The sequence below is a fragment of the Gekko japonicus genome, unplaced genomic scaffold (assembly GCF_001447785.1).
Source record: "Gekko japonicus isolate JY-2015 unplaced genomic scaffold, Gekko_japonicus_V1.1 scaffold884, whole genome shotgun sequence".
Lineage (NCBI taxonomy): Eukaryota > Metazoa > Chordata > Lepidosauria > Squamata > Gekkonidae > Gekko > Gekko japonicus.
In genome coordinates, this window is record NW_015172029.1 from 267,769 (window position 1) to 288,136 (window position 20,368).

At 47.6% G+C, this 20,368-nt stretch overlaps 2 protein-coding genes across 2 annotated transcripts in view; one reads left to right on the forward strand and one right to left on the reverse strand.

Annotated features, from left to right (window-relative positions):
- The window catches only part of FSTL3 (follistatin-like 3 (secreted glycoprotein)), a 33,972-nt gene extending 31,268 nt beyond the window's left edge, over nt 1-2,704 (forward strand). The window contains exon 5 of the mRNA XM_015420595.1: nt 2,323-2,704. Coding sequence (XP_015276081.1) covers nt 2,323-2,375 — 53 coding nt within the window. The 3' untranslated portion in view covers nt 2,376-2,704. The remainder of the gene's footprint in view (nt 1-2,322) is intronic.
- A 6,751-nt stretch (nt 2,705-9,455) lies between these two features.
- Nucleotides 9,456-20,368, reverse strand: part of LOC107118283 (cathepsin L1-like) — an 18,080-nt gene continuing 7,167 nt past the window's right edge. The window contains exons 4-8 of the mRNA XM_015420588.1: nt 19,977-20,135; nt 17,331-17,555; nt 15,607-15,775; nt 11,936-12,050; nt 9,456-9,465 (exon numbers count right to left, since the gene is read on the reverse strand). Of these exons, the coding sequence (XP_015276074.1) occupies nt 9,456-9,465; nt 11,936-12,050; nt 15,607-15,775; nt 17,331-17,555; nt 19,977-20,135 (678 nt within the window). The remainder of the gene's footprint in view (nt 9,466-11,935; nt 12,051-15,606; nt 15,776-17,330; nt 17,556-19,976; nt 20,136-20,368) is intronic.

Here is a 20,368-nt window from a genome sequence, read left to right on the forward strand (position 1 = left end):
TATTTTCTTATAATCTCCATTAGTTCTTTAATTGAAGTTTTAGGTTCTTCCATAATGAATACCAGGTCATCCGCAAATGCTCTTAGTTTGTATTCCTCCCCTTTGTTTTTAAGTCCTTGTATGGCCTTATTTTGCCGAACTAAGTCGTTTAATGTTTCGAGAGCAAAAATAAATAGTAATGGTGAAAGTGGACAACCTTGTCTTGTCCCTTTTTGTATTTCTAGTTCTTGCGTCAATTCACCATTAATTATAATTTGTGCACATTGTTTCTTATATATTGCTCTTATCCATGTTTCGAAAGTATTTCCGCATTCCGCTATTGCCAATTTTTGCAGTAGGTAGGACCAGGAGACATTATCAAATGCCTTTTCGGCATCTAAAAACATTAATGCTGCTTGTTTTTCTGGGTGATTTTCGTAGAATTCTAATACATTTATCACTGTTCTGATATTATCTTTCATATGTCGTTTCGGTAAGAATCCGGCTTGGTCCTTATTTATCATCTGGTTTAAGATCTTTTTGAGTCTCATTGCCAATATATTTGCGTAGATTTTGTAATCTACATTCAGTAGGGATATCGGTCTATAGTTTTTTATTTGGTTCATTTCTGCGTTGGGTTTTGGTATTAAGGTTATTATTGCTTTAGTCCAAGATGTTGGTAGTTCTTTTTGTTTTTCTATGTCCTGTATTACCTCTTTCAGTGTAGAGACCAGTTCTTCTTCAAAGCACTTATAGAATTCTGCCGTTAAACCATCCGGGCCCGGCGATTTTTTGTTTTTTTGATTCTTAAAAGCTTCTGTCAATTCGCACATTGTAATCTTTTCATTCAAGACTTTCTTTTGCTCGTCATTAAACTTTTGTATATTGTTTTCCTCCAGGTACTCATGGCCCTGATCTCAATAGGGAGCATGTTCCACCAGGCAGGGGCCAGTGTGGAAAAAGCCCTGTCCCGGGTCGAGGCAAGACAGACGTCTGTTTCCTTTCTTGTAGTCATCAGTGAATGCAAGGCCCTACAATGGAGCAAACAGCAGCTCCTCAGAGTCCTTTCATGGCAAGAAAATGATGGGGGGAAAGAAGAGGGAGGCTTACACCCCTTCTTCCCATGAGCCATGGTTGGGGCTGCCAACTTCCAGGTGGGGCCTGGAGAACTCCCAGAATTGCAGCTGGTCTCCAGACCACCCTTTCCCCTGGAGAAAGTGGCTGCTGTGGAGGGTGGACTCTGTGACAAGGAGATCCCACTGACAACCTCCAAAAAACATCACCCTCCCCAGGTAAAGGTAAAGGTTCCCTTGCTCGAAAGCCAGTCGAATCCGACTCTAGGGTTGCGGAGGTGCTCATCTCCGTTTCAGAGCCGAAGAGCCAGCGCTGTCCGAAGACGTTTCCGTGGTCATGTGGCCGGCATGACTAAACACCAAGGCTCACGGAACGCTGTTACCTTCCCACCGAAGTGGTACCTATTGATCTACTTGCAATTTCTTGCTTTCGAACTGCTAGGTTGGCAGGAGCTGGGACTAGAGACGGGAGCTCACTCCATCATGCGGCCCCCTCGGGTCTCGAACTGCTGAACTACCGACCTTCCACAGCCTGCAGTTCAGCGTCTAAACCACTTGAGCCAACCTCCCCAGGTCTACCCCCAAATTGCCAGGAATTTCCCAGCCTGAGGCTGGCACCTCTAAGCATGGTCCTGATGCACATCTGGGAACCGAGCTCCTGTCCTGAAACTCCAGGCTCACCTCTGACTCACAGTCCTTGTGTCCACCACGTGGACTTTGTAATGCATATGTCAAACAGACCAGAACCTGTAGAGACATCACACAGTGGTCAGCCTCCTCTGTGGCTGAGTATTTCAGGCCCACAGGGGCTTTAATTTTATTTGTTCTCTGTAGCACCTCACAGTTCAGGAATTCCCGGGTTAAGACTGAAGCTGGTAGGGTGGGCAGGCCAGGAGGGAATCATGCATCCACGTCACCCCAATACCTCAGCCCAGCACCTCCCAAACATCTGATAACTCAAACTGTGAATGAAAATAGGAAGCATGAGGCTTCTCCGCATTCTCATTTCCCTCCATTGTGTGTTCCTGTTGCTTGGGGATTCCTCCCACCCCCTTCTGCTTGTGTTTTGCCCCCTCTAGTGGTTGATTCGGTATTACATCAGTTTACGTCTGGCATATCTCCCCGCAGATATAAACTGTTTCCCATAATGTGAATCTAAACAATAAGCTTTGCCCACACTGCGTTTGCTTATGCCATGCTTGTTGATGGCACTGTATGTATAATTTTTCAAAAGCATTTATCTGCTTATTTTTTTTCTCTCCTCCTCCAGCCCTGAATAAGTACCCCTTGGACACAGACGACGAAGAAGAGAACTACATATAATCCCGCTTTCCGTTTCATTCAGTTCCCATCGTGCAGGGGCATTATCTGTAATATTGTACAGACTGCGTATACCTGATATTTATTGACCAAAAGAAAATCCTTATTTATATAAATAGATATAGAGGTTTCCTGATGTAACTTAGATATTTTTATCCTGATCAACCCCCCCTTTTTAAAGAGTTTCCCAAATAGAGAGCTCTACTCTATGGGGCAGGGGAATTCAAGAGCTGCAGTTTTAGAACCTTGTTTAAATCAGTTTCCTCTGTCTCTTGTTCTGTCAGACACAGCCTCTCATGTAGTAGAGAGCAAAAGACACCCTCAAGAGCAGACTCCCCAAGTAGTTCATTGCAGCAGAGAAGCCTGGCCTGTGAGCTTTTGCAGGAAGTCGGACATTACCTGCTCAGGTGTATGATGGGGAGGGTGACTTCATTGTCGGTCTTTTGGTGTTTCCGGGTTCCACATGGGTTATTTGCCCCAGGTTCAATGCTGTCAAAAAGTTTTTTGCTCCTGCTTCTCTACAGCATTGTGATGCATTTGTGCACCTCCTGGGGTCCCCCCGGATTTTCTCCAGTCTTTCTCAAACCTGCTTTGCTGTGAAGTTTTGGCAAAGTCCGGGTGGCTGATGTGTGGGTGGGAAAGTTCAAATTTTCTGGGTCCTGCCTGCACATTTTCCCCATAGTAGCTGTTTCCTCTCCTCACTGCAGAAGGTTTTGGTTTAATCAGCCAATATAGTAGGGTTATAGCGATAGACCGTTATACAAAAAGGTGCATCTGCTTCCCTAATTCCCAGTTTTAATTTTGTTTAAAAAGTAAGTCTCTAGCCCGAATCCCCAGCTTTTTTTGAGATAGTGGGTGCCTTTGGAATCCTGACACAGTGTAATGGGAGCGGCCACAAAATGGCTGCTGCATCCTACCTTCAGTCACCCAGGGACTGATCCTTCACTGATCCACAGTGAAGATCCTTGTGCTGTGGTGGCAGCCGTTGCCAAAACGTTACACAAAAATCTGCACAGCCAATCAAATCTCCAATGGTAACCAGAAGGCCAACCTGGCCCTGCCCACTCTCTAAAAACACTTGGTGGGTTCCAGGTAGGGACTGGAGATTTCCTGCGATTACAATTGATTTCCAGCTGACAGAGATCAGTTCCCCCCGGAGAAAATGGCTGCTTTGGAGGGCAGACTTTGTGGTATTGTACCCTAATAAGGTCCCTCCCCTCCCCAAACCCCACCCTCCCCAAGCTCCACCCCCCAAATTTCCAGGTATTTCCCAACCCAGAGCTGGCAACCATACAGGAAAGATGTTGGCAGGCACCTTGATGCCCATGAGCACCACGTTGGGGACCCCCCTCCTCTAGCCTTTTTATATGGGAAAAATCTGCACCCAAAAATGGGCTGGAGACTTACTTCTTTGAAACATGAAAGATGGCAACCCAGAAAGCCCGATGTGTATTTTGGTAGAACGGTATATTGATACAACACTATTAAATGGCTGATTAAATAGAAAACTACCAGGGGAACCTGCTGTGTGGAAGCCCTGTGACTCCTGAGCTGTATTAACAGCCTCAGCAACATCAGGAGAACTACACAAACCTGTCCTTCTGTGGAGAAAACACCTTTGTGTGATTTCCTGATGATGTGGTACACAGCCTGAGAACCCTCATATCACCACTAGAAGCAACTGTGGCTCTGCAATCCATACTTTTCCCTCTGAGAAGACAGCCCCCCTTCCTTTAGCCACTGAGCATAGTATTTCCCTTTTCATGCCATTTTTCTGTCCTTTGCCCTCTCCTATTCTTACAACCCCTTCTGTCCCTAGGCCTGTACAAATGCTGTCTCCAAGGGCTTTCCTGTATCCTCATTTACCTGACTTGTATGTTCCTGTTTCTTTGGGTCGTCCCCCCCCCCCCATTCTGCACATGTTCTCCTCCCTCTAGTGGTCGATTCAATATTACACCAGTTTAACTTTGGCATATCGCCCTGCAGATTTAAATTGCAGGTTTTTATACTGGACATAAACCGGTGTAATATTGAATCAACCACTAGAGGGAAGCAGAACAGGAAGAAAAAAAACCTCAAAGAAACACAATTGAGGGAAATGTGAATGTGGAAAAGCCCCAACTTACACCTGAGATTCACTTCCCTCGCAGAACGTGGACAAAAGGATTCACATTCTGCTGCCAACAAATCCAGACACAGTGGGTGGAAGATTCCCAGCCTCTGAAAGATCCAGGCACGGTGCACAAAGATTCCCAGGCCTCAGAGAGATCCAGTGAGCCAAAGGGAGAGACAGATATATCATCATTATCACAGGCAGTACACAATTTTTAGCCAACACACACACACAGAGGACTTTTAAAATTCATCCATGCATTGTGAGGGGTCTTTTTCTAACAACATGTTTTTTTTCCTGAAATTTATGCTTTTCTCTATATATTCTGTTATTGTTTTTTGGGGAAAAAAGCTTATTTTCTATAGTCATGTTTCTGTCCTGATCTTTTTAATGCACTTATTGCTCAGGGTGGCTGGGTTGGTATCAGGATAGTGCCCAAGGGGTAATTCCATCATCTGAATGCTTTCTGAGTTTTTGCATGCATTTAGGCATTTTGCAAAAGAAAGTCAAAGGCAGAAGGGGAAGGGGAAGCAAAGAAACTGGGAAGGAACTGAAATCAGCTGTGGAGCAAGTTGGCAAGTAACTTTTTGCTTTGGTAAATCCTGAAGTTTACCAGTCGAGCAGTGGCAATCTGAAAGCGCCATGGAATAGAAACGTTACAGGAAATTGCTCATTTTGCTCCAAAACTCAGCTGTGTAGACTAGTGTGGGTAGGAGGGCATGGTTATTCGTGCTGCAAAGGGGAGAAGAGGTTGAGCACATGCCCTAGGGTTGCCAAGTCCGTTTTTTGTTGCGGCAGGGGGCTCCCGGACAGCGTCCCAAGTGCACGCGCGAAGTGTGCGCACACCGCATGCATGTCACCTCCAGCTGATGTGCACGCCGGGGTGGGGTTTCCCCCGGGGCCCGATTCCGTGGTGGCGGAAATCGGGCCTCCAAAGCGGGGGGAAATCCGCCCCCTGGGGGGACTTGGCAGCCCTAACATGCCCACACCCAACCCTGATTCCATTCTCTTTTCTCCCGAGAGGTTCCACTACCATCACTGCTTAAATGGGTGTGTGCGCAATGGGGGGGGGGTATTAGTGAGAGAGGGAAGATGAACTTTTCCTTCCATGCTTGGAACTGAACTACCCTGACCTAGGTGGCCTAGGCTGTCCCAGTCTTGTCAGAGCTCAGAAGCTAAGCAGGGTCAGCTCTGGTGGATAGCTGGATGGGAGACCAGCAGGGAAGTCCATGGTTGCTATGCAGAGGCAGGCAATGGCAAGCTATTATGTACTGGCATCAAGGCAGCATATTGAACGAGCCACTTCTTTATTAACTCAGAACACGACACAACACAACAACAGAATGACCCAACTATATACAGTTTGAACCAGGGAAACCACACCTCCTGGAACAATAACGTCCAATCAAAGATGAGCGCTTGGGCCCAATGGGAATTGTTCCCGCCAGGGCTTTTTTTTGGTAGAAAAAGCCCAGCAGGAACTCATTAGCATAATAGACCACACCCAACAGCAGAAGCTCATTAGCATATTAGGCCACATCCCATGCCTTCCCTTGGTTTGCCCGGGTGCCCCGCGGCTGCGGGGAGCCCAGGCAAGCGCCCCCATTAAAGGGAAGGGCTGTGGGGAGCCTGGGCAAGCTGTCCCTTGGACAGGCTGGGGAAGACACGGGGAGGCCAGGGTGGGTCGCTCTCCAGGCCTTCCCTCTGTAGCCAGGCACGCAGAGGTTTTGGCTGTAGTGGGCGTGGCCAACTCTGAAGCCAGCCGGAACTCTGTTCCTGTGCGTTCCTGCCCAGAAATAGCCCTGGTTCCCGCCAAAAGTCAGTATCTTTCCGGATTGGCCTGTTCACAACAGCGACCAATCCGGTTGTTTAGTTTAGGATGCTTGCAGTCTATGGAGCTTGTGACCGAAGCTCAAGCTCTACAAAGATACTCAGATAACCCAGTAACCCAGTACTCTGGTCACCTCTCGCCTTGACCTGGAGGCTAGCCCAATCTCATCCGATCTCAGAAGCTAAGCAGGGGTGGCAACCCAGACCTGGCAACCCTAATGAAAGCTGGGAACCCCGAGAACCGGTGTGGGTGGGAAAGTTTGGATTTTTTTTGCCCACAAACTAGCCATTTCCCCCATGGTAGGTTTTTCCTCAGCCTAATGCAGAAGGTTTTGTTTTAATTGGTCGATAGAACAATAGCGTTATAGCAATGTACCATTATACCAAAATGCTCATTGGCTTCCCTGAATTCCCAGCTCTAATTTTGTTTATAAAATGAGTCTCTAGCCCCATTCCTTGCAGAGATATATGAAATATATATTTTGGCAATGAAATGGGATAGAGATTTACTCATTTTGAAATGAAAGCTAGGAACTCAGAGAACCGGATGCATATTTTAGTAGAGCAATATATTGATAGAAGGCTATTCAATCACCATTAAAAAATGGCAGCCCTATCGCTCCTGTGCTGTATGAGCAATTGCAGCAGGAACAGGGAAATTAAAACAGGCTTGCCCCTCTGTGGAAAACATGCATGTATTTCAATGCACAATGCTGCTGTCTCATTAACTATAATGCATTCTGAACAAGCCTGTATGCAGAAGAAGAGGAGGAGGAGGAGGAGAAGATTGGATTTATATACCGCCCTTCACTCGGAGTCTCAGAGCAGCTTACAAACTCCTTTCCCTTCCCCTCCCCACAACAGACACCCTGTGAGGGAGGTGGGGCTGAGAGAGCTCTCTCAAGAACTCTCCTTGAGATAACAGCTCTGCCAGAACTACGGCTTGCCCAAGGTCATCCAGCAGCTGCATGTGGAGAAGTGCGGAATCAAACCCGGTTCTCCCAGGTTAGAGTCGGCGCACTCAATCACTTCACCAAACAAAACTGGATATCACCCTTGTGCACTGAAATGGATACACATGGAAATAGTGTGTGAACACTGCTACAACCCCAAGAACAACACCAGTTCTGACAATATCGTTTTCTTTTCACTGAGCACAGAAGATGATGTCGCTGGGATTGGTGTTTTGGGATCGCACCAACATTTGCACAGTTTTGACCGCAAGGGCTGAGGTGTGCTCTGGAGAAGGTGACCCAGGTTGCCCAAGGAAGCAAGATGATAGATCTCATGATGATGAACAGATTTGGGCATATGACCTTTCCAAAAAGGTCATGCCAAAACAGCTTTGGGGAAACCTCCAGTGGAGCCAGGGGAAATCTAGCAGCTCAGAGCAGCTCAAATCACAGAAGGAGCCGTACAGGCCATCTAGCCCAACCCCCTGCTTGATGCTGACTTAAGAACATAAAAGAAGCCAATGTTGGCTCAGGCCAGTAGCCCATCCAGTCCAACACTCTGTCACACAGTAGCCAAAATTACCAGGTGCCATCAGGAGGTCCACCAGTGGGGTCAGAACACTAGAAGCCCTCCTACTGTTGCCCCCCCCCCAAGCACCAAGAATACAGTGCATCACTCGCCCCAACCTGTGAGTTCCTGTCTATACCTTGTGGCTAATAGCCACTGATGGATTTCTGCTCCCTATAGCTTATCTAATTCCCTCTTAAAGCTGTCCATGCTTGTAGCTGCCACCACCTCCTGTGGCAGTGAATTCCTTGTGTTAATCACTCTTTGGGTGAAGAAGGACTTCCTTTTATCCGTTCTAACATGACTGCTCGGCAATTTCATTGAGTGTCCACGAGTCCTTGTACTGTGAGAAAGGGAGAAAAAGACTTCTTTCTCGACCTGCTCTATCCCAGCTGTCATTTCTCCAAGCTTAAAGAGCTCCAAGCGCTTTAACCTTTCCCATTGATTTATACAGGGGCATGATGATACTGGCTAATTTGTTTTCAATTGCCTTCCTAATAATCCTCAGCATAGTGTTGGCCTTTTTAATTGCAGTCGCACACTGTCTCGACATTTTCATTGAGTTATCTACTATGACTCCAAGATCTCTCTCTTGGTCAGTCTCTGCCAGTTCGGACCCCATCAATGTGTATTTATATTTAGGATTTTTGGCTCCAGTGTGCATCACTTTGCACTTGGCCACACTGAACCCCATTTGCCACGTTGATGCCCACCTGCCCATCCTCGACAGATCCCTTTGGAGTGCCTCACAATCCTCCCTGGTTTTCACCACCCTGAACAACTTCATGTCATCTGCAAATTTAGTCACTTCACTGCTTACTCCCAACTCCAAATCATTAATAAACTAGTTAAAAAGCATCGGACGGAGTACTGATCCCTGTGGTACCCCACTGCTTACCACCCTCCACTGAGAAAATTTCCCATTCATACTCACTCTCTGTTTCCTATTAATTAGCCAGTTTTTGGTCCACAAGACAACTTGTCTTTTTATCCCGTGACTATTGAGCTTACTTAGGAGCCTTTGATGAGGACCTTTATCAAAAGCTTTCTGGGAGTCGAGGTAAACTTCTAGTGAGTCAGATTACCAGTCCATCAAGTTCAGTCTTGTCTACTCCGACTGTAGCGGGGGCTCTCCAGGGTCTCTGGCAGAGCTCTTTCACATCACCTACTACCTACTGGAGATCCTGGGGATCGACCCCCAGACTTCTGCCTCAAACAGCGCCACCATATTCAGTACTCCTAACACATTTGCTGCCCTCCCTCCCAGTGCCAAACTCGACCTGTCTGCAGTCTCATCTGGTGGCTTTCACATACACATGTTTACCCAAGCATGTTCTTTTATCTACCCATGATGATATTTTAGGTTGGCTACTGAATTTCAGGCGTGTGCAGGAATCCCTCTAAGCTGAATTAGTGTGAGCTAGCTCACAGTTTTTAGCCTCTGGCTCACACATTTTTGTCTTCGCTCAGGAAGGATGGCTCCAGAGCAAACTGACTGATGCAGCAGCCAAATCGCTCGCTCGCTCACAACTTTAATGCCAGTAGCTCACAAAGTAGAATTTTTGCTCACAAGGGAGCATGTGGGTTTATTTTTTTTAAACAAAGTAGCTCGCAGTCTGTTAGACACAACTGCAAAAAGATGACATGAAAGAGAAAGACAGACGCACACCCCAGAACACAAGAATACTGTAGCTCCTTTGAAATTAACTCCTTGCTTTGGCATTCTGAGTATTGTCAGGACACACAGGTGATGAAATTGCACTTTGCCCAAGGATCATGAGAGACCACTCTATTTTGCTTTAGAAATGCTGAGTTCACATTCTGCAAACACTCAGGGGGTAAAAGCTCAAACTGCCCTAACCGGTAGTCTTGTGAAAAGAAAGACCCAGGGCTTCCACCTCATCTTTCTCAGTTCCTTCCGGCTTCTAAGCTGCTGCTGCATTCTGTGGCTGTGAAGGAACAATACACTGGCTTGAAGAGGGCATATACAGCAGCAACCATCAGCCGCAAAGTGATTCCCACAGAGGGAAAAGAAATCATAGAGCAGGGGTGCCGAACTCATCTGTTATGAGGGCCGGATCTGACATAAATGAGACCTTGTTGGGCCGGGCCCTGCGTGTCATAAAATGTAACACCAGGTAGCGGAGATATAAATTTTATAAAGGACACAAACACAAAAGGGGTTTTTTATTAACTTAAAATAAAAAACGTGCTTAAGACATTATCTCTGTAAGCTGCAAACCTACTTTCGATTGATTGACATTCACCACAGAAATCTCATGCTCAGAGTTCTGAGTCTCGGACCCAGGTTAAAACATGAAATGGCTGGGTGATTAAGAGAGTCTGGCGAAGCAAACTATGATGCAGCAGCAGCAGCAGAACTGGAAACAGGAGATGGCCAGTTCCACTGCGGGCCTGATGGAAGCCCTCTGGGGGCCTGATCCGGCCCCCGGGCCGCATGTTTGACACCCCTGTCATAGAGGGAGAAGACAGCCAAGCAAGTCAAGGAGAGAGATTCCCCGTGGGTATGAGTCTCACAGGGCCCCACTTATTCATTCATATTTTTCACAACGATCTTGTTCCCCTTATCGGCTTTCAGTTTTGCAGACTCGCTTGTTTAGTGGATAAGGACATAACATAAGAACATAAGAGAAGCCAAGGTTGGATCAGGCCAATGGCCCATCTACTCCAACACTCTGTCACACAGTGGCCAAAAATACCAGGTGCCATCAGGAGGTCCACCAGTGGGGCCAGGACACTAGAAGCCCTCCCACTGTTGCCTCCCCCCCAAGCACCAAGAATACAGTGCATCACCTGCCCCAGACTGTGAGTTCCTATCTATACCTTGTGGCTAATAGCCACTGATGGACCTCGGCTCCATATGTTTATCCAGTTCCCTCTTGAAGCTGTCCATGCTTGTAGCCGCCACCATCTCCTGTGGCAGTGAATTCCATGTGTTCATCCCTCTTTGGGTGAAGAAGTACTTCCTTTTATCTGTTCTAACCCGACCGCTCAGCAATTTCATGGAGTGCCCACGAGATGCATGCTTTTGTCCTTTTATTTGCAATGGATAGGGACTGTCGTATGCACAGGGTTATGTTATAAAGTACCAAGTTCTGTGATCACTTCTGAACAACTACTGAAAAACACACGGAAAGAGAAAATGGCATGAAAAGATTTTTAAAAATCAGAAGTCTGACATGCAGGAGGGAGAGGTTTAAGGGGTGTGTGTTTCAGATTGAAAGAGCTATGAGAAATATGAAATGGTCCATAGTCTGGTGGTCAAAGTAGGCCATGGACCCAAAACCATTTCCAGCATAATCCTTTTCTGATGTTAACTCACAACAAACAGGGAATTCTATTGTGCCCTCAACCAATGCCCGTTTCTCCCACAGAACTTATCCAGAACACGCAAAAATGTCATTGAGTTTTAGTGAGCCTTCATCACATTTTGAAGCACTCGTCGTAAATCTCTGCAGAATTTCTGATACAACTGACGACCCCAGACACTGCAGCAGCCCAAGGTGCCACAGACTGGAGCACTGATGCAGGGAAAGTTCTGGAAGATGGAATCACTGCTCTTTGGCCGGTTTCAGAACAGGATAGCTTGCTCCGTCGGCTACACCACAGTGATTGGCTCCTTTTGACAGTCGCATGTAACCTTTTTCGCCCCACATTTTAGACCAACTTTGAGAGAGAAAAAATACGAATAGAGAGTGAACATTCCCCAGCATACAGTCAGTCCTACCCTCCTGGCCTTTCTCCTGGAAAATGAGGGGTCTCCAGCAAAGAGAAGATTGGAGGACCGGTGAGCTCCTAATGTGAGCCAAAGGTGGCGCTACACAGATGAAGGCGTGGAGCTATTCACACAGGAACTCCTCCCGTCTATCATGGCTTGTGTTGGGCTTTATGGGGTAATGACCCAGAACCAGCCGGAGTTGGGGAGGAACTTGGGGTATAGTCATTCTCACGCCCTCAGACAGACGGAAGGGCCCTCTCGTCAGAATTCTTGACTGTTGACTTGTCTGACTTATAATCAAAGGCCACAAGAGCTCAGTATGTCTGGCGCCTTTCTCGGACAGCTGTCTCTTCCACTCACCTGTTCTTCAGGATCCAGTAGCCTCTCCCTTTCCCGCTTTCCTGGGAATTAACATAGCCCACTGCCAGCATAGCGTGGGTCAACACTTTGTCACTCCAAGGGCTGAAGAAGATCCCTGGGCAAAGGAGAAGTTTACATTGAGACCGGAAGGATACCAGTTGAAGACTGATTTGTTCTCTTGTGGCTGCAGGGAACTCACCTCATCCGGCGCCACTGTGAACACGGCAAGACTCGCCTCGCTCAGGGCAGCCCACAGGCCATTGGCCCATCAGGGCTTTCTCCGGGGCTGATAGTGGCCAGTCCACCCCTGCCTTCCCTCACACTCCTGTCCTCTGGGTGGGGGGCATGAAGGCACCAGTGGAGGAGCAGAACTGGGAAAATAGTCGAGTTGCCGGCCCTGGGTTGGGAAATACCTGGAGATTTTAGGAGTGGCGCCTGAGGGGCACGGGGTTTGGGGAGGGGAGGGACCTCAACGGGGTACAAGGCCACAGGGCCCATATGCCAGACCCCTGCTTCTTCCCTCCCTCAGAGGCAAAATTTTCCCTCCGATTTTCTGTTCCCCTCTGTGACTGAACCACCCACATAATGCATCTTCTTCTTTAGTTCAGAAGTTTCGCTGTCCCACCCTTTGGCAGTTCGATATTTTGGCCCAGCCCAGGAACTTGAGGGAAGGATCAGGAGCCCTCTTTCTCTTAAACCACTGATAATGGCACTTTAGATGTCTTAAATTCAGAAAGAGCAAAACATTTTATTTGACATAGAGGGGAAAGATCAGGTGAATTCAGGGATTGAAATTTCTGAGGAATAGGGTTGCCAGCCTCCAGGTGGGGCCTGGGGATCTCCCGCTTTTAAAACTGATCCCCAGCCGACAGAGATTAGCTCCCCTGGAGAAAATGGATGCTCTGAAGGGTGGACTCTATGGCATTGTATTATGTTGAGGCCCCTCTCCTCCCCAAACCACGCCCTCTCCTGGCTCCACCCCCAAAGTCTCCAGGTATTTTCCAACCCAGACTTGGCAACCCTACTGAGGAAGGAGGAGGAGGAGGTTGGATTTAGAACCCACCCTTCACTACCCGAAGGAGTTTGATTATCGGATGGCACTGTAGCCTCCACACTCCGCGCCGCTTTCACTTTCTTTGATCGTCAGGTTCTATGGTACCTTCTGCATAGATTTATGGCTGTTCAGGGGGGACCTTGCAGTCAGTATGGCATCGCCCCGGGGTATCTGAATGTGGTTTTGAGCTGCACTTTCCCCTCCCGGTTGAGAAAATGTGGAGCAGATGCCAGATGTAGAATCGTCCCCTGTCTGCTCAGCTGATGCTGTCTGATCAGATTGCTCACAGCAGCCTGTCACTCAAGGCTCTCTGGCTCTGCGAAGAAGTCACCCTTCACATACCTTTACTCTGTACAATACTTTGAGCTCTTAAAAAGGTGCAGTTCGTCACAGCCCGCCTTCCAAAGCAGCCCTTTTCTCTGGAGGAACTGCTCCCTGTCACCCGGGGATAAGTCTAGGGCTACCAAGTACCTACCGCGAATCGGCGGGGGACACAATCTTTCCCGCCGGAACATTCCTTCCTGTAACACAACCGTGTTGCACTATGCTGTCGCCCAGACATGACGTCAGCACGCTGGCCACATAGCCGGGTGACGCTCTGGCAATAGGGCTGAAAACTCGATGGTACCATCGAGTTTTCAGCCCCATTGCTAGAGCGTCGCCCGGCTACGTGCCTACGTCACATCTGGGCAACAGTATAGTGCAGCGTGTGTGTTTTCCCCGTGGGAATGTTCCCGCCAAGAACGATGTGTACCCCGGCAATTCGCGGTAGGTACTTGGTAGGTAACCCTATCGGATAAGTTGCCGTCCCAGGAGATCTCTAGCCACCACCTGGCCCTTGCAAACCAAGGGGAGAGATCACGGGATGGAAATAGATGGGAAACAAGCAACCGTGATCTATTGTGCCAAAAAAAGAGTCTTCACAGACTTGACATTTCTTTTTCCTATATTCAGTTTACTGGAAGCAATTCAAACGCCATCAGCACAACGAACCATGCATATTATATCTCGTTTCGTGTATAACTTTATCAAAGTGGGTAGCGTTGAAATACAATATTAATCCAACACTGTCCACTTTGATAAAGGTATACATGAAATGAGATATAATAGGCATGGTTCGTTGTGCTGATGGCGTTTGAATTGCTTCCAGTAAACTGAATATAGGAAAAAGAAATGTCAAGTCTGTGAAGACTCTTTTTTTGGCACAATAGATCACGGTTGTTTGTTTCCCTTCTACCACCTGGCCGTTGGCAACCCTCAAAAGTAGGGGTTAAATCCATTCCTTTGGAACTTTTACCTATTTGAAAATCCTCCCCTACCTGAAGAAGATGTCATCTACGCTCTGAATTAGAATTTGCTTTTGATCAGCTTAAAATAAAGTTAGAACATCCTGTGACCAACAAAGGTCAAACTGTCCCTAAACAGGCTGCCGCTGGTATAGACAATAAATTGTCATAATAAATGGAAATACAGCTGGCTGTTATATGCAGTGCTTGATTCACTTCTGTGCTCCAAGATGTCGTTGGGATTTTTTATTTTTGACCAATTAAAATGAGTCCACTTGAACTGGACAGCTAGGGCTCAAACAGACATGGCAGAGACCACCCATTTCTATCAGTCTGTCAAGTGCAGCCTCTATTTGCCTCAGGACTGGAAGAGGAGGTTTAACCTTTCAACCTCCACTCAGCTATGATAATCAAAAGGGGCTTCTCTGCTCTTCTATTAGCATTTTAAATGAGGGGAAGTATCCGTTTAAAAGGGGCTGCGGTACTCAAGTGGTTAAGATGCTGAACTGCGGACCTGAAGGTTGGTAGTTCAGCAGTTCGAGACCCAAGTGGCGCATGACGGAGTGAGCTCCCGTCTCTGGTCCCAGCTCCTGCCAAACCTAGCAGTTCAACAGCAAGAAACTGCAAGTAGATAAATAGGTACCATTTCGGTGGGAAGGTAACAGCGTTCCGTGCGCCTCGGCATCTAGTCATGCCGGCCACATGACCACGGAAACGTCTTCGGCTTGGAAACAGAGATGAGCACCGCGTCCCTAGAGTCGGATTCGACTGGCTTTCAAGCAAGGGAAACCTTTACCTTTACCTTATCCTTTTAAAAACACCAGCAAAACCAAGTGGAGGCTGAAACCTCCCTTTCCTACACAGCTCCAAGGCAAACTGAGATTGTTCAAGACTGTAAGCTGCACTTGTATATGGTGATCTGTTCATTTTTGCCTTTAGTGTGTTCACTTGGCTCAGTTATATTTGGCACAGAAGTTGCACAGCGAAGCTTCCTACATTGGTGGTTTCCTTCTGTGTGTGTGTGTTTTTTTTTTGGAGGGGACCCCTCCAATGCTCCCTCTAAGCCGTGGAGTCTTGTGAGTAAAAGTTCTACTTTGTGAGCTACGGGCATTAAAGTTGTGAGTGAGCAATTTGGCTACTGCATCAATTAGTTTGCTCTGGAGCCATCCTTTCTGAGCTAAGACAAAAATGTGTGAGCCGGAGGATAGAAAACTGTGAGCTAGCTTGCACTAACAGCTTAGAGGGAACACTGGTCCCCTCATATTTTTGCAATAAAACACAGATGTGCTTAAATGGTCAGAATCTGCCTCCCACCTCAAAGGGCTCCTTACCTGACTTGTAGAACTGGAACTCTTTGCTCCTGGAATCCAAGGCAATGGAAACCGGGCCAGCTCCGTACACAGCTTGCTCCAGGGCTCTCTCATCTCCCTTCGGGATCTCTACAACAGAAGTACACTTGGCCACTGGTTTCTGGGGGTCGTAACGACAGGGGGCGCTGTTCTGCAGAGAAATGTCAACAAGGGCATCAGTCTGGGCTTTGTGTGAGAGGGTGGAATGTCTAACTACTGGACTCTCGGTGGAGGGCTTATCCTCAGGTTATTTGGGATGTGGATCAGGTTCGACAATAGTTCACTCCTGCACTGTCGTACACACTGGAAATTGGCCTTCCTTTTTTTAAAAAAAAAAGAATGAAAGCTAAGGAGATCCTGAGGCCTGTCCTCTACATGCACAAAAAAAAAGCAACCGTGATGATTCTCAGGAAGCAGGTAACAGTGTGGTACAGTGGTCAGGATGTTCGGCAGGGATCTTAGACGCTTGAGTTCAAGTTGCCACTCTCCTATAGTAACAAATCAGAACTTATATGGTACGGAAGTTTGGATAGACGCTGTCTCTGAGAGAATGGATTCTATTCAATATGAATTTCCCCCCGGCACATATTGGCTACCCCCAGATGTGTTTCGGGTATAGCACTGAGAGCTGAATTGGGCAAATCATCGATGGAGGCTAAGGCATGGATTAAAGCATTTCTTTTGAAAGTTAAGACCTTAAAATCTATGGGGGGGGGGTCTACCCTCCTTGGACTCTTAACGAGCAGATGCATATAACAGCCAATGGAATCAACTACTGGAAAAGAGAATGAAATCTCTAGGTATAACAAATGATATGGTGAAGATCATGGAGACCAAAGGAATAATTAGGTGAATTAGATTGCGTGTTAAGAAACTGGATATTAACAGCACATCTGTCAGGGCCCGCAGGGTATGCTCGCTGTCTTATTTAGGTATTGCCCTCCCGCTGCGACCCCCGAAGTACTTTTATCGGTTGACAATACCAAAGCTCAGGAGAGCTTTTACTTTGGCCAGAACAAATTCTCTTCTGTAGGCGCCCTTGGAGGGCAGATATTAAAAAGTGCCATATACAAATAGAACATGTAGATGCTCATCTGATAAAGTTGAAACTATTGAGCATGTGATTATGGACTGTCCTATATTGAATGAGTTGAGGGCCAGTTTAATTACTCCTTTCCTCCAAATGATGGAAAGGTATAAGGAGGCACCGGATAGTACATGGGCGCAGGTGACGTGTCTATTATCAGGTACAAATGATTCGGTTACTCGGTCTGTGGCAAAACTGTTAGGGGCAGTAATTAAACAGCAGAAGAATATCAAGTAAGGCATTATTATATTATTTTATTTTCTGCTCAAGGCTATAGCTGTATTAGCAGTGACAGATGATAGATAGATAGATAGATAGATAGATAGATAGATAGATAGCCACGAAGTTCATTGGATAACTCTGGGTTAGTCACACTCTTTTGGACTAGCCTACTTTACAGGGTGGTTGTGAGGATAGAGTGGTGGAAGGGAGAATCATGTATGCTCTTCTGAGATCCTTTGGAGAAGGGAAGGTTAAAAATGTACAGGTAGATAAGCAGATAGGTAGAAAGGTAAACTGAGAATGCAGATGGATGGACAGATTCAGACAGAATACAGAAGCAGGGACTTGCATGGTGTCACCACACTTAACAGGTCACACCTGGGCCTCTACATGTTACCTTTGACAAATACGGGTACGTTTTCTCGGAATTGATGCCCTTGTTATGCTGGACATACAAGAAGGCCCACGAGGCGTTTCCACCACCACATCCGCGGTTGCGGAACTTTCCAGAGCAGTCAATGAGGTTTTGTTCACTTAGTGAGACCAGATGTTTGGTCACCTTGAAATGTAAGCCTTCCAGGGCTCCGGTGGCACTGAACGCCCAACAGGAGCCACAGTTGCCCTACAGAAAAGCAAAATCAAGGAGGAGACGGTTGGGAGCTCAGTCCATGGACTGCATCTGTTCAAATTGAAAGAGATCCTGGTTTCAAAATTGATCGTTCCTTCATATTTTTTTTAAACCCCACCCTGTAAATTGAGAAAGTGGTGCAGCTGGGAGAAAGTTTCTTCCGTCCTCTTCCGGCATGTTCTGCTGATTATCTATTAGGGATGCCAGTCTCCAGGTGGGACCTGGGGATCCCCTGGAATTACATCTCTTGTCCAGACTACAGAGTTCTGTTCCCCTGGAGAAATTGGCTGCTTTGGAGGGTGGACTCTTTGGCATTGCACCCCAGTGAGGTCCCCTGTCCTCCCCAGACTCCATCCCCAAATCTCCAGGAGTTTCCCACCTTGGATCTGGCAACCACACCTCCCCATCCCCTGCTGGTGGCCAGGGGGGACCTGGAAACCCTATCTCTATATGCCAGGACTTTTTCCACAGGGAGTGGTGGTGGTCCTGTCTGCAATCTAAAGGGTCCATTCTATGGGTGTGGTCACACTGGCAGCTTGGCACAATATGGCACCGCCTCTAATTGTACTGGTTTAAAGTGTCGTGCGGCGTACCATCCAGACTTCACACCCTGCAGCAGGTTACCCATGCGGGCATCCTGTGGGCAAGCATCCACATTACTGCAGCATCCCAGCCACGGAACATGCTGCCCCGGTTGTTGTTTTTTAAATGCAGGTGGGCGCATATGCGCTCATGCGCGTGCATGCGCTCATGAGCACGTGCACATGTGCACATAGGAGAAAATTCGAAAAAGCCTCACCGGGTTCAGATTGCCAATCCATTCTGTGCATGCTCCCTCACGTTCAGACATATGGCTATGGGCAGTGAATGCACAAGGAACCGAAAACACCACTTGTGATGTGGTGCCTTGTTAACCCGGCTCCGTCCTATGATGGGGTGAGTATGCCTGGAGAATGCCTGACAGATGTGGCTGTGTGACAGTGCCAATTTGATCCAGAGGGGAGGGGTGGCTATGTCAGGCCAAACTGCTTGTGTGATCACACCCTATGTCTCTACCACACCATTCCTCTTTAGGTGCAGAGCATGCCTTAGCCTAGATCAGGGGTCTCCAATGTGGTGCCTTCCGACATCTTTCCTGGTGACCACAAAGTGCGTTTTGGAAGTTGGTGGGGCCAGATGGGACTTTTGCCCAGCCAAACTTTGGATGCCTGTGAAGAGTTTAAAAAATACTGCTTGGGCAGCAGTTGCCACCACAGCACAAGGATCTTCACTGTCTGACTGAAATGAGGTGCAGCAGCCATTTTGTGACTGGCTTTGCCTCCTGTGGCAGCCATTTTGTGGCACCCATTGTGAGGCTGAGCCCTCCACTCTGTCAGAATTCCAAAGATGCCCATAGGCTCAAAAAAATTGGGTACCCCTGCTTCAAGTCTCTCATGCTCCACCCATCGGTAGTCTATTATGTCCAACCTGCAATGCTTCCGAAATTCTTCTAACCCAGCTTCATCTTAAGACGTTGGAGTTCCCAGTGTCCAAAGTGGAATAATAAGAGAAGAGATTGGATTTATCCCCCGCCCTTCCCTACCCAAAGGAGTCTCAGAGCAGCTTACAAACTCCTTTCCCTTCCCCTCCCCACACCAGACACCCTGTGAGGTAATAGAAGAAGAAGAGATTAGATTTATACCCCGCCCTTCACTACCCAAAGGAGTCTCAGAACAGCTTACAACCTCCTTTCCCTCCCCACAACAGACACCCTGTGAGGTAATAGAAGAAGAAGAGATTAGATTTATACCCCGCCCTTCACTACCCAAAGGAGTCTCAGAACAGCTTACAACCTCCTTTCCCTCCCCACAACAGACACCCTGTGAGGTAGGTGGGGCTGAGACAGCTCTGACAGAAACTGCTCTTTTTCAAGAACAGCTCTGACAGAACTGTGGCTTGCCCAAGGTCATCCAGCAGCTGCAAGTGGAGGAGCGGGGAATCAAACCCGGTTCTCCCAGATTAGAGTCTGCGCACTTAACCACTACACCAAACTTGCTTCGGAAATTTCAATATTTTTAGAGGTGCAGTGCCTACCACTGAATTTTTGTTCCATTCTGCCTCAACTTACACAAGTTATTTGGCCTGGGTTCAACACTGTTGGGAAGTGTGTGTCCCCCCCCCCCTTCTCCACAGCACTGTGGTGCCTCACACTGCTATGCCCTGCTCCAGGGACAAGCTCTGTGCGAAGTGTTCAATCCAAGTCCACAGAAAGGAGGCTTCAAATTATGAGAAATGAATCCCCCTAGGCATTGCTGAAAGCCGTAATCTCGCATTGGCCACCCCAATATTTGCCCTGCTTCATTCCAAAGACTCTCTTGACATTGTATTGGTCCCTGATGAGGCCATTAGTGCTTCTCTGCCGCTCATCCTTCTCACCTGGTCTTTGACTTGGGTTACATAACCCTTTTTCCGCCAGTCCACTTCCTTGGGAGTTACCAGAGCGGCTGATGTTCGAAACAAGGTCACATTCCCACCAAGTGGTTCAGCGGGGCCTGGACTGAGGCAGTTTGTCCTCTGGTTATACTCTTCGTTTGTCTGGGGAAGAAAGCAAGAGGGGGGAACTCTGTCAATCTGATCTTTTCTTTCTCCTGAGAGGTTGTGTAAAGACAGTGGTTGCAACTATATATCTAATTCTCAAGTCGCCCCCTGGTGTGCGGATACTTAAATCCGCACATCGGGGGCACCTGGGGGGGAGAGAGATTTTTGGCACACGTTGGCCAGTCCCCAGGTGTGCACAAAAATCTGAAACCCCGTGAAAAATATCGGGG